General features: G+C 39.1%; 1 protein-coding gene across 8 annotated transcripts in view; it reads left to right on the top strand.

Moving 5' to 3' along the window:
- Positions 1 to 27,843, top strand: part of RAI14 (retinoic acid induced 14) — an 87,294-nt gene that overhangs the window by 57,302 nt on the left and 2,149 nt on the right. For 5 of the 8 annotated variants that reach the window (XM_056324773.1, XM_056324774.1, XM_056324775.1 and 2 more), the window contains 14 exons: positions 10,404 to 10,492; positions 12,252 to 12,316; positions 14,881 to 14,938; positions 15,439 to 15,509; positions 16,902 to 17,008; positions 19,292 to 19,470; positions 20,136 to 20,164; positions 21,133 to 21,219; positions 21,865 to 21,951; positions 22,628 to 22,688; positions 23,053 to 23,171; positions 23,675 to 25,201; positions 25,983 to 26,132; positions 27,647 to 27,712. In XM_056324773.1, coding sequence (XP_056180748.1) covers positions 10,404 to 10,492; positions 12,252 to 12,316; positions 14,881 to 14,938; positions 15,439 to 15,509; positions 16,902 to 17,008; positions 19,292 to 19,470; positions 20,136 to 20,164; positions 21,133 to 21,219; positions 21,865 to 21,951; positions 22,628 to 22,688; positions 23,053 to 23,171; positions 23,675 to 25,201; positions 25,983 to 26,132; positions 27,647 to 27,712 — 2,695 coding nt within the window. The remainder of the gene's footprint in view (positions 1 to 10,403; positions 10,493 to 12,251; positions 12,317 to 14,880; positions 14,939 to 15,438; positions 15,510 to 16,901; positions 17,009 to 19,291; positions 19,471 to 20,135; positions 20,165 to 21,132; positions 21,220 to 21,864; positions 21,952 to 22,627; positions 22,689 to 23,052; positions 23,172 to 23,674; positions 25,202 to 25,982; positions 26,133 to 27,646; positions 27,713 to 27,843) is intronic. The other 3 variants (XM_056324770.1, XM_056324772.1, XM_056324771.1) reach the window with 3 other exon arrangements.

Genomic DNA, 27,843 nt, shown 5'->3' with positions numbered 1-27,843 from the left:
ACTGAGCATGACGTTCTGTGGTGTGGAATAGTTTGGGTCGGCTGTTCTGCTGTGCTCCCTCCCGGCTTCTTCCACACCTGCTCCCTGGCAGAGCATGGAAAACTGAAAAGTGCTTGATTTAGAGTAAGCGCTACTTAGCAACAACTGAAAACATCAGTGTGTGATCAGTGTTATTCTCACACCAAATCCAAACGACAGTGTACCAGCTACTAAGAAGAAAATAAACTCTGTCTCGGTTGAAACCAGGACAGCGTGGTTGAGCAAAGCTGTTCCCTGCCAGGATACCAAATTGGACTAATTAACTTTCCATTATGTTCATTATAAGTCAATTGTTAATGTACAGTGAGAGGAAATGCTCTTACCTCCATAACAGAGGAGCAGCACTTAACTTGGATTTTATAATTTGACAATACATGAAAAAATCTACATTTCATACAAACATTATTGTATTGTTTATCGTGGGCTTTTAAATGAGATCCACGGGGTGGAATTCATATTAATGGTTTGTTCCAGGCTCTTGACTGAAAATGTGTTAGATAATTTTGGATGGTTTTGAGTATATGACCCCTGATTTAGACTTGGAGACTTCATGATCCAGTGTTTAGGCCTTAACTATACTTTTGACAGGACTTGAAATCAACAGCATTCAGGTTCTGTCATATGCATTTTTAAAGTAATATTTAATAAGAATTTGTCATATTTTTATACATTTATATTATTAAAAAAACTGGAGGCCATCTTCAGAACAGACAAAAATTAACGTTCTTTAGTTTGATTTCAATTACAAAGATCTTAAGCTTCCCTTCTGAAAAGCTGAAGCTTTTAACTTTCTTTCTTTAGTGATTTCTTATATTATAAGCCAAACAAATTCCACTTATTTAAAGAACAAACTCCCTGTTTCCCATAAAGTACTTTGAGCACCAAGAAACTTCCCAATGGGTTTTACATCTTACATGTACAGGACTTCCTGCAGGTGATAGACTGTTTCCTCTGAACTCTAGCTATAATTTCTGGGACCCATCTTGTGTCTTCTGTTTTATACTTGTTTTGTTCATGCAGGCTGATAGGATGGCTGTTCCTAATAAACTGCTGCATTTCATTATCTATTAGTAGGACTGTCATTTTAGAAAAGGCAAGTCATCTTCCGAAGGGCCCCTGTACACGTTTGGATATCCTGCAAGCCCCCTGTTCTGCTCCTGCTCATGGGCAGGATTGGCCAAACCTGTAATGCAGCATCACGCAGCAGCCGGAATTCCCTGTAAAGCAGCTCCATTCACAGAGTTGCCAAATAACCAGATTTTACCAGACCTGGCCATATTTCGAGAAGTTTGTCAGTTGCTTGGATCAGAGCATAACCAGGATGGCTGGAAGTTTTCATATGCCTGGCTTGAAACAGCTGCATTTCGGCTCTGATGGAGGCAGGACCTCTACTGCCCCACTTACGCATGAGGAATGCTGTGGCTGCTCCTGGCTCTCATTTTACGTGAGCTGGCAGGGGAGCGCAAGGGTAGCATGTCTCTCATGGGTTGGGCCAGAACCAGGCTTTCTACGGCTGGAGGGGACAGGGCTAAGGCTGCAGTTGTTTTTCTGATTTATATCTACATAATGGGCTGCGGTTGTTTTACATGTTTTTCAAAGACTTAGGCAACCAAATGAGCTGTATGTGTAGATTTTAATTACAGCAACTAGTTAGTTTATTTTTTTAGCTTCAAAATGAGGTCTCAGACAATAGACTATGCTGGTGGCTGCTTATTTATTGGGCTTACATATATCACTCTGCATTTTCTGCTGCCTGCTTTACAGATGCATTTTGTGTTAGGGAAGTACTAACTGCAAAATGTAGGAAAACTCTGAATTTGCCTTTTCCTGCATGCGTCTGTGTTCCAGTCCCTAGTCCTCTTCAGAAATGTGGACTTCTAATAGATTTAGTATTACATCTATTCTGAAATGCAAAATAAAAATACATTGCCATAATTGTTTAAAGAGTCTATAAAAACAAATGTTAAGAGGTCATCTTAACCTCTAAGGTCTCTGAAGAATGTGTTACTAGTAGATTAATCACCGTAAGTACATATTACTGCACTTGGTTTGCAATTCCCCTCTGTAGTAAGAGAAGTTTACTTTATACAGTTTAATAATAAAAAAATACAAATAGCTCTGCTTCAAATCTGAAGAGGTGAAGTATTTTAAGAGGAAAAGGCACAGAAACTTCAAAAACAGCATATAACCTCAAGCTATGCTTTTGATGGTGTCCCTCATGTCGCACAAGGATACCCATACTCTGTGGTTCTTGGAGCACTATATGCAGTTCTTAATCCTTGCTGGATTTTCATGCAACAAAAATATTTTCCTTAGATTAACTTTTACTCAGTTGTTCTCAGCCTTCCATCTTTTTCCTGGCCTCTTGTTATGCTAACATGATTTGGGATTTCCTTGCTCTAATTCCATGCCTTTTCAGGTACCGAGGTGGTTATTAGCATTTGGTGGCCCATAAGCAGCGATAGCAAGGGGGTCATGTGGGAGGATGAAGGTCAAGGCAGATACTAGGCATTGCTCTTACTGTTGGTCTTAATTTTAACTTTGCACTCTGTTCTTGCCTTGTAAGAGAGCTCAGAAGATGGCTAGCAGATTTTACATAGCTCAGGAAGAAAGTTATCTGGGCACATCCATGGTGTCCTTGGGGATTTCACCCTATGCTAAAGAGTGGCATATATGTTGAGAAGCTAACTGTGCACCCCTTTGGGCTTTAGATGTGGGATGTGTTTTTAAAGAAACTGGCAGAGGGAATCTTCCTTACTCCTCTGTCTTCCTCCATCCTTCTGAACTTGGCTTTAGAGGCACAGGCGACACTGCTGTCATTTCTAGGCTCTTTAAGCTTTTTGAGACTTTGTTTTTTGTTGTACTTTTGTCCATTTTACTAGCCTACAACACAAAAAATAACAGTAGTATTTCAAAACTTCAGACTTTTTGTCAAGATCTAGGAGTGCACTGAAGCTTGCCCCTGGCAGAATCATTGTTGCAATTTGCTGACGTTAGTTACTGAGGGACTTAAAAAATGGACATTCTGCAGGAAACTTCACATGATAAATCTAAATTGTGAACACTTATGTTTACAATTAACAGTACATGGAAAAAAAAGTCTATATGTTTCAGACTTGAAATGGAAGTTAGGGTTAATGTGGTAAGTGTTTGCCAAAGAAAACTGTGTATGAAAATGGAACTGCTGGAACACAACCTGAGAATGAAAAATATAAAGCTGCTGGGGATCCCAGAAGTCTCTCTGAAGAGCAACAGGGTAGGTATTTTTGCTTAGTTTGAAGGCTAAAGTCAGGAGTCTGTAGCTTGCCAGCTCCTGTGTTGCATGATGCAATTGCTCCTTTCCTATTAAGAAAACAGCTGGTTGAGCAGGCTTGCCTTTTATTAATGTCCTGTACCTTGAGGTGTGTATGATTGAAACAAGACTTTTTGTGCTATAAGGGAAAGCCTGAAACTTTATATAAAAACTGCATTTGAGGTTTTTTTGGTAGGTGTTTTTGTTTTGAGTATTTTTTGGAGGGTGGTGGGATGATTTTGGGGGTGGTGTTCTTTTTTCTTCTGTTTGTTTGTTTGTTTTTGTTGTTTTTAAAAACAAACAAACAAACAAAACTGTTCCAGAATATATGCTAACACAGAAGGGGCACATAGGGTTTTTTGGCGGAGGTTTTTGTGTGTATTGGGGGAGGGCAGATGCCATCTCATATTTAAATAGAAGATAGGAGAACATAGGCTGAGTGCACCCTTCTTTGCAGGGCTGGTGCTAGGGAGGGCAGAGGGGGAGGTCTCCCACAGCTCCTAGTAAATCCGTGCCTGCCTGTGTCAACTTTTTAAAATATTAACCTGCCTAAACTCCAGAAGATACTAGTATGAACTCATTGACTGAATGTCTTAAAGCTGGGAATACTTAACTTTGTCCATTTGTAATGGTGCAAGCTCTGGCTTGAAAACAAAATATACTTTATGTAACTGTTTTTTCTAAGCTGATTTTTGCAGTATTGTGGCTGCATGCATTTGTGTGACAGGATCACATTTATTACATTTACTCTTAAGGGGAGATGAAATGGGTGCAGTGCAAAGCTATGACTTTTATTTGTTTTAAAAAATAATAAAACCCTAAAGAACTAGTAAGTATTGATAGTGGTACCTGTAGATGTCTGATTTTTCCTTTAAGGCAGTCTGATTTGCCAAACATCTGGATGGTTCTTTCTTAATAAAATGGCTGTTCCTGAGATGTGTATTGTCTCAGATGAGTGACTATCTCTTAATGCAGTCAGGAAAAGATAAATATTCTGTGGCTTTCGCAGGGAAGCACTAGGGTTCAATCTTAGTTTTTAGGTTTACGGTGAAATTCTATGTCTCATTCCTTCCTTTGCACTGACAGGGTGCATGCACCTGTGACTGTGTGATGAAACAGTAGGAGGCAACGTTGGTATTCAACTCGTGTTCCCTGTATCAGCTCACCAGCCACGTAGGTACCTACTTACACATGCTGGAACAAGAACCAGGCATGTGCTGAGCTTGCTGGAACAGTTAGTTACTACTTTGCTGAAAGCCGCATCTGGGTTGGCAGAGGAAGGCAGAAAACACCTCCAGTTTCAGGACCAGTTTCTGGAACTTCCCCAGTCTTTAAATCTGAAGGTGATAATATTTCTTTGAATTAGATTCAGGATCTGCCAAAAATGTGTTTAAAAGACTTATTCTCATCATTGTTTTTACAGGAATAAAATCTCAAGCCATTCACAGAAAAGTAAACTGTATTATTTTGTAATTACTGGGCATGATGCTACATGGGAGGGGAGGCCACACTGGATTTCTTCCCGAGTGACAGTGGGCACTTCCTTCACACACAGAATGTGCTGCTGTAGTGGTACTCACGGCCCTTTCTCCTCCAGTTCAGGTCTCGGGCACTCTAGCACTTGTGCCACTCAACGTGTGGTGGAAAACATTCAAAAGCCAGATACTATCTAATGTATTTATTTTTGCTGTTGTTGAAGGGGGAACTGAGGCTTTGAGGGTTAACAGACACTGTAAGCTAGATATAAAGCTAAAGTGTAAAAGCTGAAGTCAGTGCAGAAGATCAGCCAGGTTATCAATGGGTCTCTTTCTGACTGCGATAGCTGGCAAAATCGCTTGTCTGTCAGATCTGGTAGCAGCAAAATTTGAATGTCTTGTTTATATATATATATATTAGTCGGCATTACAAAGGCCCCGAGCAGTTCTTTGTCTTTATTTTATCCATCTTGTTTGTTTGTGTCAGGATATTGGTTGGTAAACTATAAATCATCAAGCTGTTGGCAGACAAATCAGACTTTTTAAAAGGCAACAAAGAGTTGATGTACATCAGAAAATGAAGAAGAGTGATCTGCCTTGAGGAGGGATGTTTTCACTCAAACCTTGACAGTGAGTGTATGTCGGTTCATAGTGTATTTCAAACATTCTTGCACTTAAAATATTTTCAGAGCACTCAGATTAAAATGGCAGAGAACAATAGTATTATATGCTTGTATGTAAGTTTGACTTTGTTTCATGTTAGTCGTAATAGAAAACAGCAAATACAATATTCACTTAGCATCTGTAATTCAGCCATGTTCCTTACTCGCTTTGGATTTTGGTAAGTAATTTGTTGGACTGCTTACAGGCCCTGGAGAAAGTCTGCTAATTCCACCCCAGAAAAACTTCTGGAGCGTGACCTTGCCAAACAGAGATAACAACCCCTTGGTTGGTTGTTAATTTTTCTGTTATGGTTTTGGGGTTTTTTTCACATCTGAAAATTTCCTAGTTGGAAGGTTACTGTCTGAAATTAAGACTTCATATTTATTTTTTCTTATTTTATCATGTTCCACTCTACTTTTGTGGTATTTTCCGTAGATACATGGACCACCCAGTTGTTTTAAGCCAGCTGTCAAAATAACTTTCAGTAAGAGGATTGTGCTTAGTTTTGCAGGATGTAGCTGTACAAATGGTTAATGTGTATCCAGAGAGCCTGGATATGGCAGACCCATGTCTTAAAACTAACACCACCTTAGAAGGCTCAATTAGCTCAGTTAGCTCTATTTTTACAAGTCTAATCTCTACATGTGGATGGATTTTGTAAATTATTTGTAAAGAAATGTTTTACGTGACCTAACTAGTAAAAATCACAGACTTTTTCTGTTTGAGTTAGACTGTCCGGCATTTAAATAATTTCTGGAAATGCTCATTCTCACCTTTTTAGCAGAGACTGGCTTTACCTGAACTCTTGTGCTCAGTCTGTCAGACATTGATCAAATAAGTCTCCATTCCCTTGCTACCTTGACTTTATAACCAAAATGTGGTCCTTTGTCCTGAATAAGGAATGGGCTAGTTTAGGACAGTTGTAAGTGCTTTCTTCTATCTGTAACAAATCTGCTATTTAAAACTAACACAGGAAAGTCATACGCAACTGTCCACTCTGTTCAGTCACCAAGCATTCATAAAAAGCGTCACGCTCTCGGTGTATTTTAAAATGTTATTTGTGTAACGTTGCTAGTCAGGAAATTTTAGGTCCTGACAGGACTTGGAGGTGGTGGTCTTGTAGCTGTTCTCCAGTTGACCCTGAATCTGATGAAATGTTGCTGTGTATTCACTCTTATTCTCAAGTCTTGTTTACTCCAGCTTTGTGTTCCTCCCAAACAGCATAAATTTTTACTTTATCTTGTTAAGGGCTGAGTAGTTACGAGATGTGTACATTCCCAGTAGAAAAAAGCAGTGTCAACCAATTGATCTTTATCAGCTGCTGCAGAAGTGGGTCTTGAATACTGATTTGCTTCATTTCTGGATCCAATGAGAAAACCACTGGGAAGGGTAGCTGCTCCTCTGCTGCACTGAAAGGTCTGGAAACAACAATAAAAGACCATTCTGCCCCTCAGGAAGAATAGAAATGTTTTACAGCAATAAAAGAAATCCGTCTCAAGTGAGTGCCAGGGGTGGTGTCAAGTGTGGCTCTACGTGGTACTCAGGACGGTAGGGAATGTGCTGATGTTTGGTTTAGTATTAGGCAGTCCTGCAAGGAGCAGGGACTTGGTGATGCTTATGGGTCCCTTCTAACCTGAGATCTTCTGTGATTCTGTGTAACGAGATTTTAGGCTGAATGAGAATCTAACTCTCACTGTGGCCCTTTCTCCCAAGTCAAGCATTACATGTTTGTTTTTGTTTGCCTAAGTCATTGCACAACCAGGAAGCGGGAGGGTAAGTTGTTTGCTTTCATATGAAGGGAAGTTTATTCGTGAAAGATGCAAGTAAAATGCACCACTGCATAAGGCTTCCAGATGATGAGAACTCCGGTGTTTGGAAACCTTCAGCTTTTGCCTCAAATATTTTAGGAAATTTTATGTAGCTTGTAAAGAATTATTCTGTACTGAAATGAATTTCTATAGGCTTCTTTGTTTCAAGAGCCTTCCTTACTATATAGGACCCCTCAGTATCTATTACTAAAGTGTTCAGGTTTTGCTTGGGGTTTTTTGGTGGTTTTTTTTCTTGTTTTTCTTTGTTGGTTTGGTGTTGGGTTTTTTGTTTTGTGTTTTTGTTTTGGTTGTGGGTTTTTTTGTGTTGGGTGTTTTTTTTTGGTTTTTTTTTTTTTTTAAGCAGGGGCTATTAACTTTAAAACCAGTTAGAATTACTTGTCAAAGAGAAGGTTTTGCCCAGCGCTCTGTAAACACTCTGACTTAAATATGACTGTGATAGGTTCATCCCAGTCTAGAGTTATTTCCTCTGTCTTGAGCAGGGTTGATTTCCTGGTAAATCAGTTCAGTCTACTAAACCAGGAGCTAACTAACCACGTCCCCCATTCCCCTCACAACTGCTTTTAGATGATTAAGAAAAAAGGTCTCACTGCAGGGTTCTGTGAGGGATGGTAGCAGTACAAGGACATTGGGAGGGGAGGGAGCTGTAGCAGCCCAGCGCTATTAGGCTTAGGTCACTGCATAAATGAGTGAGAGTTAAAATTTATCATCCTCTCTTTTCATGGGACTCTCCACATAGCTTCTATATTTTTGTTCTCATTAGGTCTTTACATCCTTCATACATGTTCTCTAATCTTTCACACCACCTATACTGCTTAAGATGATGTCTATTTCATCACATCAATTTGGGAGAAAAAATATTTTTAATCAAGCCTTTCTTGAAAATATTTTTGGATGCATGAAACAAAGCATCTGTGTGTGTGACAACTTGTTGAGAACTGCCATGGGAATTGTTTGCCTTGGTGGGAATTATGTGTTCATAGATCCATAGCCTGAAAGGGGTTAAGTTTTGCTTCTTTCTGTTACTTCCTTTGTAGTCTGATTTTACTTAAATAAAACTTCTTTTGCGCTTGCATATTCATGATGCATTTGGCACCATCCCACATGGTCTGTCCATAAAACCTCAGTGTCCCAGGTTTAGGCAAGTTATTATTATTCAGGTATTTATTGTTCTTACGAATGTTGTCAAATGTAAGTGAGCCAAGTGCATTCTTCACAGCCTTCCTAATATTTAAGTGACTTTGATTGTATTGTGTGTCTACACAAATGTATCTGAACGCACTTCAGTATTCACTGGTATGTTGTGCCAGCTAAATTAGAGGTGTTGGAATTTGTCAGATTCCTTTTGTGTCCCTCCCCCAACCATTTTTCCAGAGCCTGAGAAACCTATTCTTCTGAAGAAGAATGTTTACACAACTTTGCATTGGTCACCAAGTACATGAAGCTTTGATTCTGAAGGACTAGAGAACAGCCAAGCAGCAGTGCTTTTTATGCTCTTGGCAGTGTTAACTCTTCAGTTTATTTATGGTAGTAGTAAGCATAAGGATGAGCACACAGGATATTTTTATATTTGCAGAGGATGGTTCAAAGCTAAAGTACTGCTTGTCTGCCATTTGCAATCAGCAGCAGCCAGTGTGGAAGGACTCCCTGTAGGAAGTGAGGTAGTTGCTGTAGTTGATAGAGGACTCTGTTCCAGGAGCTGTCTTGTTCGGATTAATTCTCTGCCTGTTGCCAGATCTTGTCTGTAGGTCTTTTTCTTGAGTTTTCAAGAAGGCTGCAAAGAAGCTACAGCTTTCAGAAACACAGCATTGCAGTTCACATGCTACGTGCCAGAAGTATGTTTCATTTCTGCCCCTTACTTCCAGTATCCCTGGTTTGCAGGCTGACCTTTCAGTGAAGCAGTTGTTCAAAATGTGAATTCTTAAATACAGTAGTTGGTGTGGCTACATTGTTTGGACATTCCCTTTAGATTCCAGCAGAAAATCCCCTGAACACAGCTATGCATGATGTTAAAAATTAACATCGCCTTTAAAAGATACTGGAAAATATTCTGGGAGCACTGGCTTTTTTAGTTTGGGGCATGCTATGGATATGTCACATTTTCACACAGAATTTAATAGTAATTGGAAGTGTTTTGTCTTGAAGTTTTTTTTTACATTACTCCCACTAGAAAACAGCTCTCAATATCATGCTGATTGGTGGGATCTGTGAGGAAACAGTATGTCTGCTTGTACTGTGCCTGTATCTTCAGGCTTGCAGATGTTGGCATGCTATGCATCAGCAGGATATAAACTGTTTTCAGAAGCTTTTCCTTCATTTTTGCTTCCCAGCGAAATTAAGTCAGCAGCATATATATAGGACTGCTTCTGTGAATCTTGAGACGCCAAGGATGTCAAATGTGAACCTTCAACTGTAAAAAGGCTTGAATTCAATATAACTTCTTTGGTTTGTTTTGTAATTATATCTTTGGTAATTGATACTCTTAAGTGTGTCCTGCCATGGTGTGGTTGGTAACCTCTGCAGTTTCCCACTGTTCAAACAAGCAGGTGCTTGAGTTGAAAAGCAAAACTTGTTCCAGTGCTTGACAACCCTTTCAGTGAAGAAATTTTTCCTAATATCCAATCTAAACCTGTCCTAGCACAGCTTAAGGCCATTTCTTGTTGTCCTATTACTTGTTACTTGAGAAGAGACCAACACCCCCCTCACTACAACCTCCTTTCAGGCAGCTCCAGAGAGCAATAAGGTCCTCCCCTGAGCCTCCTTTTCTACAGACTAAACGACCCCAGTTCCTTCAGGTGATCCTTGTAACGAGAGCCTTCACCAGATTCACTGCCCTTCTTTGGACCTGCTCCAGCACCTCAATGTCTTTCTTGTAGTGAGGGACCCAAAACTGAACACAGCATTTGAGGTGTGGCATAGAAGTATGACTACAAAAATTTTTTTGATGTGCCTTCTCACTTTCAGAGCTATTGTGTTCTTGGGAGGCAGTGGAAGGATGCCAAAAGATCTAAGGACAGGGAGGGGAGAACTTGCCAGTACTTGGTTTGTGAATGAAAGAGAAATGAGGTTTTAATAAAAGGAAAGTGACATGTAAATGCTTTCTTCCAGTTTTCACCTGGCGGCAACGAAAGGGCATGCAGAGTGCCTCAGGATTATGGTGACACATGGTGCAGATGTGGCAGCCCAGGATGGTGCAGGTATGCCTCTGTGAACCTACACATACAGCATAGTACACTCAGTTTGCCTATATAGTTCTTGATGTGCGCAGTGCAGCTACAGATTTGACAACACTGCTTTTCCCCACGCATCGTGTGTAGGAAAAGCAGTTGTAACATTTGCAGGTTTAGGCATACTTGTTTTTCTGCACATAAGATTCAGATCCTAGAGCCCTTAAAAACTTTTGCCCTAATACTGTAAATGTCAGCATTTATAGTGGAATCCAGATGTGAAATAGCTGTTAAATTTTTATCTTATTTATTTTTAAATTAAAAAAAAAAATCCCACTCCACCAACTCTTTCTGATAACCTCATTTGAGGCTTTTTATAGGTCAAATCAAGGTCTTTGGTGTTGCTTTTATGTGTATCAAAGCTATTAACCCCATTAATTGTACAGGAGTTGCAGTAAGACATTTCCTCAGGGTTATGATATAGTGCAAAGAGCTGATACAGGCCAAAACAGAGCTGAGAGCTATTAAGTATGTTGTTTCACCCCTCAAAAGTCCTGTACCTTAATTACTACTCCACTAGAAGAATGATGGGAGCTGAATTCGCAACTGCCAAAATCTTCTTAATAGATTTCAGTTGACATGTCTCTGGAATCCATGCCTAGCATTTTCTCTGGCTGGCTAGAGTTGCCTGAGTAAGGTGTCAGCATTCTGTCTCTTCAGTAATGATCTATAAATGTTAGTCTCACGGGTTCTGTTTTGGCCACCAATTGCAGCCTGAAGGAATTTCTGTCATACATGGAAATTATTTGCCTCTATAAGGAAACATCTGTGATAGCGGAAGAAGTGTTCAGATTATATATAATGATAAGAGAATATATGTACCTGTTACAGACTATTATTCAGAATTCATACTTCATCTTGCCTCAGGATTTATTAGTTGTTTGGATAATAAGAGGTTGCCTGCTGTCACCTGAGAGTGTTGACCCAGTATGCATTAGGGAAAGCCTTGTCTGTAATAGTCACATTATTTACAGTGAGATTCTACTGTCACAAGTGCCTCTGTCTATATTGGGTACTATATCTTGGCTCCTTTTCATAGTTACATGGATAATTTATTCTTTTGCTATCTTGCTTCTTTAATTTTTCGAATGCTCTGTAGGATGAAACTAGAGGAGAGACTGCAGTCTTTCATCATAAATCTATAATCAGTAAATCACTGTATTGCATAGATAAATATGAGCTCACAGTTGCCAAATAAATTAACAGAAAAGGGAATCTACAAGATGCAAACCGAAGCCAGCCTGTGTTCTGAGTCCTCTTCTATGAGCACTCCGCGGCTGATACAGATTCAACGTAGGGGTTTGTCGGGGCTGGTTTTGCTCTTGGTGCTGGGTTCCTTTTACATTGCCAAGTGGGAGAAGTCATGAAGACACTTGGCAGACATCTCTCTGCAAGGGAGGCTGAGTAATACAGGCAAATTGTTTTTTAAGAAACAAAACATAACTGCACAATCTGAGACTTACTTCTGCCAAGGTATAGCCTGATACCATGTTTGTGTCATTCCTTTATATGAAGCTAGACATTAAGATTGTTGTATTAACTGCTTGAACAACTGTCTGTTGTGAATACATGCTGCTTGATGTAGGTATTTGTTTTATATCCTCTCTCTACTTTTTGTGTGTCATGATAGGAACAAGATGGATAATTCAAAATTCTGCTTTTGTCATAGAAGTGTTTATTCCTATGCTTTGACATGATTGAATAATTTGCTTTGGTTTCATTCATCTAGGGCACAGTGCTTTACATCTTGCAGCAAAGAACAGCCACCCGGATTGCATTAAGAGATTACTTCAGGTAAAGTAACAAATTGATTTTGATTTTTTTAAGTTTTCCTTTTGTTTCTCTAGATTGGTTCCACCAGATATGGACACGTTTCCTGCTAATAATCTGCATCACACTCCTATACTGTTGTCCTGTGTCCTTGCAATCAAGAGGGGTGCTTGAGTTTAAAGACCTTTAGGCACTGTGAATGGATGATAAAAAAACAATGTGGTGTCTTCCCTGAGTGGTCCACAATTAGCAATTTTCAATGTGCAGCCGATCTGACATAGCAGGGTTGGGTTTCAAGCAGGTTGCAGCTTCTGTCTACCTTCCTGTGTCTTGTCTGTGTGGCTGGATGGCTTGGAAGTAGATGGGTTAAGAGGTACTGGGAAAAGGGTCTTTCACTTCTTGGGGGGATGGGGGGTTGGTACTGTTCCGCTGGAATACTTTCTGTCTGGTGATGACCATAGAAATGTCTGTCCTGTTTAAAGTCAATGGGAGAAGAAACCAAAGTAGTTTAGATGCTAAAATATGGAAATACCTGAGTCCTTGATGAAATGGGGTAAAGGACAGTGAGGGGTTAAAGGGAGTAGAATGGGGAAGGAAGATGAGAAACTTAAGATTCTCTTGGTATTGAGGCTGAAGATGTTCATTGGTAAGTGAGGAGAAACCTAGTCTATCTCAGCTCCATTTCAGAAAGCCAGGTGAGTTTTGGTGGAGGCAATCAGAGGAATGGGACAGATTTTTAGGAGTTTGGAGTTATCATTAAGACTGAGGCTCTTACTACTGATGAGATAATGAAATGACTAATTCTGCTCAAGCACAGTGGTGCAGAGAGGGAATGGATCTCGTATCCCAGCCTCCAATTTGCTTTTCCCTGGTTACCTCAGGCTCTCCAATTATCCTGTGACTGACCCCTGTCAATGTCTCTGACAGTACTGGGTCCAGTCCCCATGCTTGTTGCAAGCTGACTTGTTTCTCCACTCCTGGCAAGGGTTGTCTTTAACCACTGAGCCTCCCCTCTTCAGGATTTCTTTGTGAATATCTACGACGTCTAATGCAAACTCATTTACAGCATAAACGGTGACATCAAGCTGTCACTGATGGTATCACATGCAGCAGCATGATCAACTGCAACTAGATGTGTGTTTAATACCAAATATCTGCTGTCCCTTCACTTACTAGATACAACCACAGAGTGCTTTTGGTGATATTTTCCTAATTTTATTGCAATATGCAAATTTCTAAATATGTTTGTTAGTGCAAATACATTGTTATTATTCTCCAGTAATTCATGTTCTTTGGATTGCTTTCTTGGTGATACAAACTGTACATATGAAGAATGTCTAATCTTGACATGCTAGAGTTGAATTAAAACAGGCTAAATATTTTATACAGGCAGAATCTTGATGTTTCTGTTATAGAATGTGGTAATCTATGTGAACCTGTTTTCCTAGAAAATTGTAGAAGTGTTGGAGGCACTGCTACGTTTGAAAGGCAAAAGCTCTAATGTTTGGTTTTTAGAAGCCAAATATTTCAGGGTCTCATCTGCTCATGTCCAAAGAAGGGCAGTGAAGCTGGTGAAGGCTCTAGAGCACAAGTCTTACGAGGATCACCTGAAGGAACTGGGGTCGTTTAGTCTGTAGAAAAGGAGGCTCTGGGGGGACCTTATTGCTCTCTGGAGCTGCCTGAAAGGAGGTTGTAGTGAGGAGGGTGTTGGTCTCTTTTCTCGAGTAACAAGTGGTAGGATAAGAGGAAATGGCTTTAAGTTGTGCCAGACAGGTTTAGTTTGGATATTAGGAAAAGTTTCTTCACTGAAAGGGTTGCCAGGTGTGGTTGAGTCAACATCCCTGGAAGTGTATGACATTTAGGGACATGGTTTAGTGGTGGGGTGCACTTGGCAGTGCTAGGTTAACAGTTGGATTTAGAGATCTTGAAGGCCTTTTTCCAACTTAAATGATTATATGATTCTTTCTTTGATGTTAACTAAAGCTAAAATTTTCTGTAACCAAAACCAAGTCTTGATAAATATTTGAATTTTACTTTTTTTTTTTTTTTTTTTTTTTTTTTAGTTTTTATAATTTATTACTTTGAAGTCTAGACTGATCAGTAGTAATAGGTGGCTTATAATACCACAAAACATTACTGGATTGATAATGCTTAAGTTTTTACAAATGCAAATGAAGCCGTATTGCCTTCAACAGAAATCATGCAAGACTAATTGCCTTAGGACATGGTTGCTTTAGCTCTTCTGTAATGTAAGAAAAAATCATGAAGCTTTTCTGAGGCAAAAAAGAGCATTTCTTTCCTTTTTTTTTTCCTTTCCTAATTTAAATTGTTCTAAAACTATAACATTTTTTAGGGCTATCTCTTTCACCGTATTTCCTATGGCTTCAATGTAAGCTGGTACCAAGAAAGGAGAGACCAGACTGACAAAGAGAGGGAAACTGTGCCTTTCTTCAATATTCTTTTCTGGAGCAGCTCATAAAACTTTTGTCAAACATGTTCAGTACCCTGTCTTTAGCATCAAACATATGTTTTGTTTTCTTGGTGTTTCTCTAATTGCTTTTTTCCCTTTTCCTTGGTGAACTGTGCAGAGTAAATGTCCAACAGACAGCACTGACAATTCTGGGAAAACAGCTTTACATTACGCAGGTAACTTCTTTGTTGAAAGCTTCTACTATCTCTTTTGTCATGCTTGATATTCCTAGTTCTTCAGCCTCATGGAGCTCTTTAGGTTCTAATTACATAAATGTAATGACTGCATCTGGTGATTTGCAAATTTCAGGTGTTTTTTTAGATAAATACTGTGACTACCGAATTTCAGATAATTACAGTTAAGAAGCTTAACTTACAAGTGCAGAGCAGTAGGAATATTTAAGATTAGGTTGATTTTGATTTGAGGCTAAAGATTATATCTTCTCATGCTAATTTCAGCCATGAATATTGGTTATATTTCTGCATGCAGCTTGCTGTTCATCCTTTTAATGTTTCTCTCCTTCCTTCTTAAAACAAAATAGTTTCATTTGTTTTTTCTTGGACCCCACTGTAATGCTGCAGTATTGCTAGTGAAAGCAGAGAACACAAATTTTGAAAATGGGGTTTAATGGACTTTCATGCTTGTTGGTTAGTTTGTTTGTTTGTTTGTTTTTTAGCTGTGTGTGGTTGTCTTCAGGCAGTTCAGCTTCTGTGTGAACACAAATGTCCCATTAACATCAAAGATTTGGTACGTACCACTTCTGTTTCTGTACTTCAGATACTTCAGGGCTTTTACCACCCTCCTCTCCAATCTATCTCAGGTGTAGCAGTTCAAAGCAATACTAGGCTTATATTTGTCTTGGATTTCTCTGGTGGAGGAGGTTCCTTTTGCAGCTTGCCATTGCAGAGGTGGGGAAGTACTTCACAATCTAATACAGTAGTGGCAGGATTTACTGCTGGTTAAGTTGCGGCATTGATACAAGTAGGTAGAATCAGTTCTGATACATGCAAAACATGATTAAAAGTCTTTCCATTGACTCCAGTAGGCTTTGGAAAAGGCCCATTATGTGACAGAGTGCTGTGGCATGCTCACAAAGCCCAAGCAGAGTATGATAAGCCTGAGGAGAAAAATTCTATGTCGTGTAGTCTAAAGGCTCAGGGACACTACATTCACTGCTAGGACATGTCTACAACCAGGCAGGTCTATTTTGGGGAATGATGATATGTAGAATCTGATGATAAAGGCAGGGGACCTGACCGAAATGAGGCACAAAAGAAAAAGAAAAAAAAAACCCAAAGTCATGAAAGTATTTTAATTTGTTTGTTTGTTTGTTTTTGACTTGGATCTATCTCCTCCTTATCTGGTCCTTCTAATAAAAAAATCTCGTTAAAAGGTTAGACCAAAAATTTCAGCAGATGCATTTTAAAGGTAGAAAAGGTTTGTTTAGTCTTAAGAAGAGATGTCTTCAGCTACATCATAGTTGATCATAGAGAAAAAGGAGCCAGACCAGCCTCAGAGGTACATGACAAAATGTTAAGCAGTGGTCAGAATTTGGCCAGGGGACCTAATTGGGAAATTCTAGTTAGGTACTAGGAAAAATAATCTCACCGTGAAGGTAGTCAGACACTGGAACCCAGAGACAGCATGGTGTCTCTGCCTTTGGAGATACTTAAAACTTGACTGGACAACTCTCTGAGCAATGTTCTGTGACTTAAAGTTTGCCTGGCTTTGGATTGAGAGCAAAGAGGGAGAAACCCCAGATGACCTTTAAGGGTGTCTTTCAACTAAGTTATTCTGTGGTTGTATGTATTTTTTTCCCTTGTACTTAGCCTAAAATAATTTTTGTTGTGGAGCTACTTAAAGGTATTGTGTAGTTCCAAAATCATCATGTTGTAGCTTTAAGCAAACACCAAAGGGTGTACAAACATCAAAAAGCATTCCTACTCCTAATGATTTGCATCCCCAGTGCTCAAGAAAGGAATTAAAGTAAACCCAGCGACATTACGGTACACAAGAAAAATGTACTAATGGCATGTCATTTGTGCTATATAGAAGTAAACTTCATAGCTGACCTTTAAATCTAAGAGTGATATTTGTAAGTGAATGGCTTGTTGATAGTTTCTTTGAACATGTTCCTAGGATGGAAACATACCTCTGCTGCTTGCAGTACAAAATGGTCATATGGAAGTCTGCAAATACCTTCTGGATCACGGAGCAGACATCAACACGAGGGATAAAAGTGGAAGGTACAGCAAGTTAACTTGTTAATTCTTCCCCAAGACTGACTGTCAAATGATGCTTCCTTCTCAAATCCTTCCCAAAATAGTTGTTAGGTGAATAATGCCTTCTGTACTAGACAGCATATCCCAATTGTTGAGAAGGCTTACAGAATTCTGCCTGAAGGGAAAGGTGAAACAGAAACCATGCAACTATAAATCTAGATGTGCCTGTAAGATTTCCCTTGGGCTACTAGAGCAGTAAACCCTGTTTTTAAACAATTCCTACAAGAATCTGATTGATAGCACTTACCCACACATCAGTTTGTACATGTCCCAGTTTTAAATGCTGCTCTTTTCTTGGCGTGAATTAGTTTCTCCAACTTAAATCCTAAAACTGTTACTTGGGAGTAACTTCTGTGCAGGGTTCTGTTTTCTACCATAATGCAGCCACAGCAGAAAGAGGAAAATACAGTGAAGCTATATAGTGGAGTTGCTGTCACCTTAGAAGGTGCAATTTGGATATTTGTTGCATTAATAGTGTGTATGTCAGAAAATTGTTTTTGTAAAGCAACATCGTTGTTGTGAAAAATACACTTTTTGGATTATACTTATGAAGGTCAAGAGTCTTCAGAAATCATGGACTGTTTTATGAACAGTTGATTAAACTGTGAAGGTAAAGCACGGCGCTCCAAAGACTTGGCACTTATGCTTGATAGCTATCCTTATCATTGTATGTGATACAATGCTCTTATTGTTCTTGGGCAGCACCTGGGAAGGTAAGACTGGGCCCTAACTTGTATTTTATTAGTGCAAAGTTTATTAGAGCACTCTTTGTTGTAAGTTGTCTAAAGAAAACCCCTTTGTCATCTTGGTTGGTTTGAATGGCCTCATCAGTGCTTTGAACTTGAGGTGCTGCCCACTGTGAGACCTCTGCCTTCTCCTCACTCTTTTAGTGTTCAATTAACAGACAGTGTAAAGAGTTGCTAGTTTAATTGGATGAAGGCAATTCTGTCATAGATAGGACAGACTTGCATTTTTATATTTTCTTTTTCAAGACAGTACTGTGTGTAGAAGCAAGAAAATGATACAATGTGGAAAATACAATTTTACTTCAGGCTTTCCTTCTGGTGAGAAAAGTGCCTACTCTGGCATGTCATGTTCACAAAAGTGGTTAAGTTTTTGCTGAAAAAGGAGAAGCCTTATTGGGAGAGGAAGGGATACCTTTGAAAATGGCATCTCCAATTTCCTATCTTGTACAGACTAAGGGAATTATTTTGGTAATCTAAAACCATCCCTGTGACTCTGGAGTTGTTATCCAAGTGGCCTCTCACACTAGTTCTTAGCACAGTGCTGCAACAGCCGTCACTTCTCCAGGGCTCACCCATTACAGGGAGTATATTTAATTCCTCAGTGAAATGACTGTCTTTAGTATCTAGCAAATATTATCATTGTAATAACTTTTCAGTTTTATATCTGCACTGAGAAATGTGTTTGCCAGTGAATTTGGCCAACCTGTTAGGCACGTTTTCATGTTGAGAAGGGAGAATTATGCCCAAGAAGGAAACCAGTATTGGAGCATGCATGAAAGGTGGCCTTTTCTGTGTCTTTGTAATTATTCTGTGAATCTCTTGTGACTCCTTCAAATAATTGAGAAAAACTGGTACAACCTGTTGGGAAAACACTTCTTTGGTATGCCACCCTCACTGTAGGATCTGGCACTCTGTCTAGCTGCCCTGTGTTGGAGAGAAAATTGATTGTGCTCTAATGAATTTTATTATTTTTTTAACTGAAAGTAGATCAGGATTTGAAGCCAAACCCAAAGAAGAGCCTTGAGATTTATGAGATTTGTTTAGCTTTTTGGTTGAAAACTATTTGTCTACTTTGTCTTAAAAGTGACATATGAAGGAGAACAGCAATGAAATAAATGCTTTTGTGTTGTACCATCCCTTGTAGAGCTGTAACTGGAGTGTGGCAGTGAGATTTAATAGTCTGTCTTTACCCTGGAGCCATTTCTATGTACAACTATTCTTTTAGCTTCAGCTACCCATTTTCAGAAATGTTTGGAGACCTGTGCAAAGCAAGCCAGGCCTTTGCAGAAGATACAGCTGGAAAGTATGGGGAAGAGGAGGAGGGGCAGGCAGGTGTTTGTGAAGAGAAAAAACAGTTACATGTATGTGTTGATACACATGTTGATAAAGTCTTGAATTTTATTGCACAATAACAGTCAAACTATTTTTTCCTTAAAAAATGAGCTGCTGCTTAAAGAGTACATGCTTGACACTTATCCTGTGTGTGTTTTGTTTTGTCCAGAACTGCTTTGATGATGGCTTGTGAAGCTGGTAGCCTTAACATGGTGGAAGCCTTGCTTAGGAAAGGTGCAGATTTCAGTTTAGTAGATGTCTTTGGACAGAATGCCCTGCATTATTCCAAGCTCTCTGAGAATACAGGGATCCAGAATCTCCTATCATCAAAGTTCTCTCAGGATGTGGGTACGTAAGAGACACTGATCTGCAGTTTGTCACTTCTTGAACCAGCTACATGTGTGTTTAGCAGTGAAAAAATCTACTTCATTGAAAAGTTTCAGAAGCCAGCTTCAAGACGGTCTGTCTGGCTGAGTCTTCCCAAATGCAGGAACATGTGGCCTTTGCTATAGATGGTAATATTCAGCAGAGGATAAAGCACTGAGCCAGGCAAAAAGAGGTGTTTTGGAGAAAAAAAGTAAGCTGATGTAGCAGCATTGTGAAGTCTTGCATACAGTTTGGAATAGATCCTTTTTTGTTACAGGAAAGAATATGTGGAACGTATAGCTCCTCAGTAGAGGGGTTGGAGAAGGAACTAATGCAGGCAGAGGGTTTTATTGTCAAGCTAAGACAAATTTCTAAAGTAGGAAGCTAATATGCAAGATTGGTACAAGACTATAGTAGAATAAGAATTGTCACAATCCTTCAAACTTCATCTCAGAATGAAACTCCAAAAGCAGTAGAGAAAGGACATAGTTCAAATGGAATTTCAAATTTGAAATATGTTTCTCAGGTTTCAGACAGGAACTCAAAAGCCAAAAAAAGTATTTATGGTGTGGGAATTAGAGCTGAGAGATGGGTTAGGAACGGTTTTCTTTGGTAGTTGTTCCTAATTCCACTTTTCTTCTTCACAGATACAAAGTCCTTGACAAAAGCAAAGCAGGTATTTGTCCTTTTGGTTTTAAAAATGCTTAGGCTCTGTAGACTTGTAGCTTAAGAAAGAATAGTAACTGACATAACTAGAAGCACTAGTAGATGTCACTGTGAGATGCACTGCCATTGACTACTCTGTAATGTGAAAGGTTTTTGTTGCTTATTGAAGTAATGTGTTTCAGGAACATAGCTTTTAAACTTAGTTTCTCTCTGTAACAGCAGCCAGCGTCCTCAGTGAGAAAAGGGAGAGCGTGTGTGCATGTGCATGTGTGTGCCTGGAAGACAGGCCACTTTTCTCATGTGTAAGTGCAGGAGCTTGGCTTTTGCACTCCTTATCTGTTTAAAACGTAAAGATAATCTAGAAAAGCTCCCTTTTAAAGGGAAGTTTCTAAAACATAATTGAAGGTTATCCCTGGTTACATCTTACTCGAGACCCCCACCTGTGAGTATCCCAGCAGATTTAGGCAATTAGATTAGTTTGTTGCACCCCAAGATATGGTATTAAACCAATGTAAGTAGACCTTGTAGACCTGATGGCGACTGGAAAGGGGATGAGGGTGTAGTGCATTGGTTCATTCCTTCTCTTGAGTGGAGAGAGATGTTTTTCAGGGAGCTCAGGCATAAGCTGGTGGAAAGGAAAGATGCAGCTGTTAAGAATGGTATGACTGGCCTGTGTATGAATGGAAATACTTAGATCACTAGTGCTAAACCTATTGTCAGCTTCTGCTTTTTCACTAAATCTTGTTTGTTTTCACTGAAGCATGGATTACAAGGGGGCAGATTCTTGTTGTCAGGCATGTTTAATATCTTTGTGTTAGTGGACACGTAGTCTTTACATAGAAAAAAATAAGGCACTGCATGATCTGCTAAAGTTGATATTAATGTGGGATTTTATTTTTCATTTTTTATAAAAAAACTTACTCAGACTTTACTAACCAAACTAACAAACCTACCTTTTCTGGCTGGTGAAACTTTCAGCATGATCAAGGCTCTAAACTAAGTTCAGAAAGAAGTGGAACTCCAAAAAAACGCAAAGCCCCACCTCCTCCTATCAGTCCTATTCAGGTAAAGAAAAGACCAATTTTGAGATGCTTTTAGGGGGTGAGAAGTGTTTTGAACATTATGTGAACGATGTGGGCTGGATTTGCTCTGCCACTGTTATTTTATGTGCCTGTCTTACCGTGAGTGCTTTTCCTGACATTAGGATGACACCATGAAAGCACATGTCAGTTAGGTTAACTAAGCAAAATTGCTTGAAATACAGGATGGTCTAAGATAGAACTGTAAAAACTTTACTGTACAACTGCTTCTTCCATCTACAATTAAAGGTCTCCTGGTTTTGTGACTTCCGTAAGTAAATAATCATGTATATTTTAATTATATGTATATATGTGCACATTAGTGAGTGTGTGTGTATATATATATGAAAGTAAAATACTTGGATTCATATAGTATCAAAATGTAGCTTTCCAGTTAGGTTTAATGTTAAACTGGAATGTTACCTGTGTAACAGCTACAGTGCATATGTAATACTGACTCAGAAGAGCGCTAAATAATTAGATGTATTCTTTGACACTAACCTGTTGTTGTGACTTATGTTAGTGCAGGCAAAAATACTTTTGTGTGTGTGTCTGTGTATGGGCAGATATTAGAGAGGTAGGTATATGTACATGTATGTATACATATCTATTTATATAAAATCTTTTACAGCTTAGTGATCTGTCCTCTTCACACTCATCAACTTCCACTCCCATGACTGGAAAAGGGCAGGCTTTCTTTGCTGATCAAGTGTGCAAGGTACCAGTTTTCTGTTCTTATGAAGCTTAGGGAAGGAGAGTATAGTATCTTCATAATCTGTTTTGCTGACTGCAAAGTACCCTGTGAATTGGCTGAGTTTTAGGAACAAAAAGGAATGCTAATCTATTTGTGTGATTTATAAAGCCAGTGTGGATTACTTTAAAGTTTACTGAATATGTAAATGGAATTAGTCATAAATTAGTTAGTATTTAGGAATATGGTTATGAAAGTATTAATGCTGTGAGAGCTCATTACTTAATACCAGTAAAGTGCATAGCATTGTGCAATGCAAAAAGTAGAAACTCTTTCACCAAAAGACATCAGGGAAATGGTTGAGTGTGTTCTGTCTGATCTTTACTTAATGATACTGAAGATTTTTTTTTTTTTTTTTTAATACATGACAGAATATTGCTATTAATTATCACGGGGCCTGCAGGCTTCCAAACTATCCGTAAGACAGTTGCCCATATTGCATTAATATTTAGAGAGAACTGGTCAATGGAATGTGAATGCTTTTAGCAGATTTTGAAAATACTGGCCCCATGCTACAATTAAACAAGACCTCAGAAATAAAAGAAACCCTCTTTGCCAGGCTTTATCAAGCGACATCTATACTGTCTATACTTCCCAGCTTTACATCTGCTTTCTGTGAAAGTGTTTTCTTTTGGTGTCTCAGCAGGAAGAATTCATCTCCTTGCATCGAGATAATAAAGATGGACTGACTGACAGCACAACAGGTATACAATAACACTTAATCCTTACTTTTGTATTTGGTGATGTGTTTTACGTGGTATGAAATGTTGAAATCTGGTCAGAAGTCCTCTTGTGCCTTTCCACTTAGACTGTGAGACACAATAGGTATTGGTAGTAAAGTTTAGTAATTCCACTAGCAGCTTGCTAGCAAAAACCTCCTGTTCCTGTTCTGTGATATTAACACATTTTTGGGGAAAGAGTTTCTAGGGAACGGTTTGCTTGCTAACTACGCTTAGTAGTCATGGGAACAAACTATTTAATTTGAAAGGTTAGAATAACTAACTAGCTAGCATTTCAGCTTTTTGAAAGGTTTTGAGTCTTTTGTTTGTTTGTTTGTTTTCTCCAAAGGCACTGATAGTTTGTTGGATGCGAGTTCTGAAGCTGACCAGCAAGATCTACTTCTGTTGATGCAAGCAAAAATTGCTTCTCTGACATTGCACAATAAGGAGCTGCAGGACAAATTACAGGTGGCAAATTTTTGTGCTGTTCTAGTGCTCTCTTAATCTACTAGCAGAACAAAGAACTGCTTACCATTTTAAAGAGATGTACTGTGAAGATAATTTAATAAGCTTGTTGGTGGTAAGGTCATGGAAATACTCTGCCCCAAAGGATTAAATAAGTGTTTTGATCTTCCCACTTTTCCCATAAATTACTGAATAATTTTGTTTATTATGATAACCACATTCTAAAAGATGATGTTAACAGTTGTGTTAGCAGAACTTTAATTTGCATAGCTTTGATTATTAGCTTATGGAGGTCAGCCCAGACTTTCAGAGGAGTTTGGCACTTACTGTCTTCTCTCACTGCAGATGACTAAGTGGGAGCAGCTGGGTTTTGAATTTTTCTTCCATGGAACTTTAATTGTCTGTCTCTGTAGGATGTGGCAAGATTTCCTTGCTTACTCTATTCTGAAAAATATAATCCTGTACTTGCTTTCCTTGTCCAATTGTTTGCGTTTCTTTTTGCATAGGAGAGAACGCCTAAAGAAGTGGATTCAACTGTGGCATCTTATCATTCAACCCAAACAGAGTTTGAGCAAACAGCAGATCGACAAAATGAGTTCTCAGCTGAGGAGCTGAAGTCTGCATCAAATGCCATGCAAATTCATGAAAAATTGACAAGCCCCAGTGAAGTAAAAATGAAGTACCTCCAGGAAGACTTAAAGGATGGGCAGAGGAAATCTGAGACTGTTGAAGCCAAAAGAAAGCACATAGAAGCTCATGTCCAATCTAGAGTCCCAGAAACAGATAATTTAAATAGCACAGACATTTCAGAAAATGGTTCTAATCTTAACCTTAAGTTCCAAGAAACTCAGAACACCTATGAAGAAGCTGTGAAGGAGGTTTTCAATTTACAAAGGCAAGTGAAACTGGGTCTTGTTTCTTCCGAAAGTGAAGAAATATGTTCTGATTCAAGTAGGTTGAAGGTTACATGTGGAGAAGTTGAAATGCTTAAGCAAGAATTGAAGAGAGTGTTGGAGGAAAGTGAAAGACAAAAAGAGAAAGTGAGAGCACTGCAGAAGAAGTTTGAAGAAAGAGAGCAGAACACGGCAAGCAGATTGTCTGTGGAAGAGTGTGAGGAAATGAAGAATTCATATTGTTCAGTTATTGATAACATTAATCAAGAGAAAGCATTGTTGATTGAGAGGTACAAAGAAGGGCAGGAGGAAATTAAAAGGTTACAGGACAAACTGACAAATCAGACACAGCTGGAACCTAGTGCTGAAGCTGGGGAAGTGAGAGATGTGATGCACAGAATGGTAGATGAGCTCAACAGACAACTTAGTGAATTGTCACAGTTGTACAAAGAAGCACAAACAGAGCTTGAAGACTATAAAAAGAGAAAAACTCCAGATGATATAGCTTTGGACTACATTCCTAGAGATGAACATGAGAAACTGATGCAGGTAACCAATTCTTTGAAATACAAAGCAGAGAATGAGTTATCAGAAATGAAATCCCAGTACACAAAAGTATTAGATGAAGCAGAAGAACTAAAGCAACTGCTAGACACTCAGAAACAAAACTCTTTGCCGCTTACTGAACACCATCAGGTGATGAATGCACTCAGAAATACTGTAAAGGAAATGGAGAAAGAAATAAATGAGCTGAAAGGACTGCTTACCAACAAGGAAAGTGAAGTAAGAAACTTACAGAAGGAATTACTGGAAGAAAAAGCTGCAATTAATGAAGCAATGGTACCCAAGACTACATATGAAAAGCTCCAGTCATCACTAGAGGGTGAAGTGAGTGTTTTGTCATCTAAACTGAAGGATGTAATCCAAGAGAAGGAAAACGCTTCCTTAGATGTTATGCAACTGAGAAATGAAGTTTTGCACTTGAAAGAAGAGAAAGAAGGTATACATACTCTGCTTGAAGCAAAGGAACGGGAGGTGACTGGTCTTCAGCAAAAGTACCATCAAGCTCAAGAAGATCTTCTTGAAATGAAAAGATATTCTGAAAGCTCATCAAAACTAGAAGAGGATAAAGATAAAAAGGTTAGTGATTCATTGCAGTGGAGGGGTAGTACATGAGTTCATACTGCAAATCATGTTGGATGGTGCATGGTGACCTAATAGTGGTGACTCTGTATCAGGTGTTACAGAGTGGAGGAACTTCTGAGTGCATTTGCCCATCTGAAAAAATCAAAGTCAAAGAAGTTTTAGTATGTTTAAATTTACAGCTGGTTTCCCTCCCCCCTGGGAGATATGCATGATCTTTCAGTTTATCTCTTTTAAGTTCTGCTTAGATTGGGTTCATGCTATTCAGGCAACTTAAGTCAAAGGGGATTTACAGCAGGAAGAGATTCCAGAAGAGACAAAAACCAAAAGATCAGAAAGGATCAAAAACTTGCTGTGATGATTTTACTATATTATCTCAACCATAGCATGACTTGACTATTCTTCCTCTGCAGCTACTATATCTGTCACTACAAATTTATTTATAAAAAGCTATGTATTTTGCTAGGTGTGAATAGCTGGCATATGCTTTGTATGTTTCTGTCTTGTATTCAGCAGCAGTATTTGTAAAGGTGTAAATGCAATCCTTGTTTGTAAATATTGCTGGCATTCAGAACAAGGAATGCATTTCGAATTGACTGGACTAGGAGGGGGGGTAGAGAAGCATTGTAACCCTTTGCTTACATGATATCTTTGTTTGTCCTTTGAGCTTATTTACATCTTGGTTTTACGTCATCTTAAATCTAAGTCACAAATAACCTCAAGACGAGAGCCATGAAAACCTTGCAGCTTTTCACGAAAACTATTTTTGCCTCCCTAGATCAATGAAATGTCCAAGGAAGTTAGCAAATTAAAAGAAGCATTGAACAGTCTTTCTCAGCTTTCCTACTCAACCAGTGCCCCCAAAAGACAAAGCCAGCAGCTGGAGGTGTTACAACAACAAGTGAAGCAGTTGCAAAACCAGCTGACTGTAAGTATGATAATTTGAAAACCCACTATTATTCCCAGTTCTCTGAGGATATGCATGCCATCCATCACTCTGCCTTATTTAAAAAGGAGCACAGTCATTGAGTACAAGGAGAGGAATTTTCATCCAGAAGTTCTGAAATTTCTCTGTTTCTCTGAAACATTTAAGAATCTGCAAGTCACAAATTGCTGCTTAGAAACGTGCGAAGTAAAGCAAACTGTTTTCCCCAATATATTTCCTCAGATCAATAGTTGAGCAAAGTTCCTGTACTTGCTATGTAATGTAGTGACCAGACCACCTGCTGAGATCCTAATTTTTGTAAAGTATGGCCAGTGTGCTGTAGATTTGTATGTTTTCTCAGGAGCATTCATCAGCCAAAGTGGTTTTGGTTTTTAAGCTAAAATAAGTTTGACTTTCTGGAAGAAAGTAGTCACTTGAAGGCATGAAGTTTCAAGTAAAGCAAATCCATCTGTTTATAAGGAGCACAGTTTATTCCCTGAAATTCTGACCTGCTTAAAGAAAATTTTTTAATTGCATTTGTTTGTGCATGAAAGGCCCAGTCTTGTAAGCTAGGTGGAGTCGTAACTTCTATTTCCGAGAGCTTGCCTGTCCAAAGGAGCGCTTTAATTCACTGCTGAGGCTGAAAAGAAGGTGCTGCCTACCAGAGCCATTTCTTGAGAACTCTGGAGTGCCTCTGAAAGGAGAATCTGCAGCTTGACATGCTAAATGGCTTACCTGGTGTCTGCTTTGCTACAGAGTGGGGGGAAATAAGTAGGCAGTTAAATACTGTCAGTTAAAAGTCCAGACTGTTTCTTATCGCTCTCCACCAAGTCTGAAAGATTCCTTCATCTCCCACTGCTTAAGGACCAGCAAAGTAGTGTAAGATGTGAAGATATGCAATACATTAAGAAAGCGGGTAGGATTTAAAACGGGACAGAAGCAATCTTTCCTTCTGGTAGGCTACCTTTCCTAACAGCTTCATGTTTATTTAGAAAGATAGCTTCTGGGATGTGGCAGTCTGTGACCATGAAAAAGGAGGCTGGCTTTCCTTGTTAGAATGTCTGCTAAGTAACTGAGGATTTCATGGATTAAGGCCTTTGTAAGCACCTCCCTCTTCCCTGGGAAGGCATTAGCTGACAGGTCGCTGACTTCAGGGGAGAGCTCAGCTGCAGTTAGGGGCTAATTTGTCAGATTATTGTTGGCTTTTCTCGGTTCTGCTTGCTTATAAGGTCAGAAGTAGAGTTATGTGCACATTCCACATCTCTGCAGCTCAGTGCTTCTTACGACTGATGTCATCTCATCAGCTTTTTTACTGAGATAGGTAGAATTACAGTTTCTGTGGACCACACTTCCAAGAAAATTATGTTTTGGTTGGCTAGTGCCACAGTACTGTCTGAGCTGGTTTTCCATGCATGCATAAGATATGGCTCGTAATTCACCAGACCTCTCTAAGTCTAGTTGGGGTGTTCTGAGTTCAACAGTTCTGAATGCTCTGTGACTTTCTGCCTGTTTTCTAGGAAACAAAGAAACAACATCAGGAAATTGTCTCAGTTTACAGGATGCATCTTCTCTATGCTGTGCAGGTATCATTGTGTATTGTCTGTTAGACGCTGTTGGTGTTTTAATGAGAGATGATTCTCCTGCAGATCTAGTAAGAACTTTGCATGTTTTATCTAAGACATTCTGCCCAAAAGGTATGACTGTTTAAGCACAA

The sequence above is a fragment of the Falco biarmicus genome, chromosome Z, assembly GCF_023638135.1.
Source record: "Falco biarmicus isolate bFalBia1 chromosome Z, bFalBia1.pri, whole genome shotgun sequence".
Taxonomy (NCBI): Eukaryota; Metazoa; Chordata; class Aves; order Falconiformes; family Falconidae; genus Falco; species Falco biarmicus.
The sequence above is the reverse complement of the archived record's forward strand: the minus strand, read 5'-3'. Positions and strand labels throughout refer to the sequence as shown.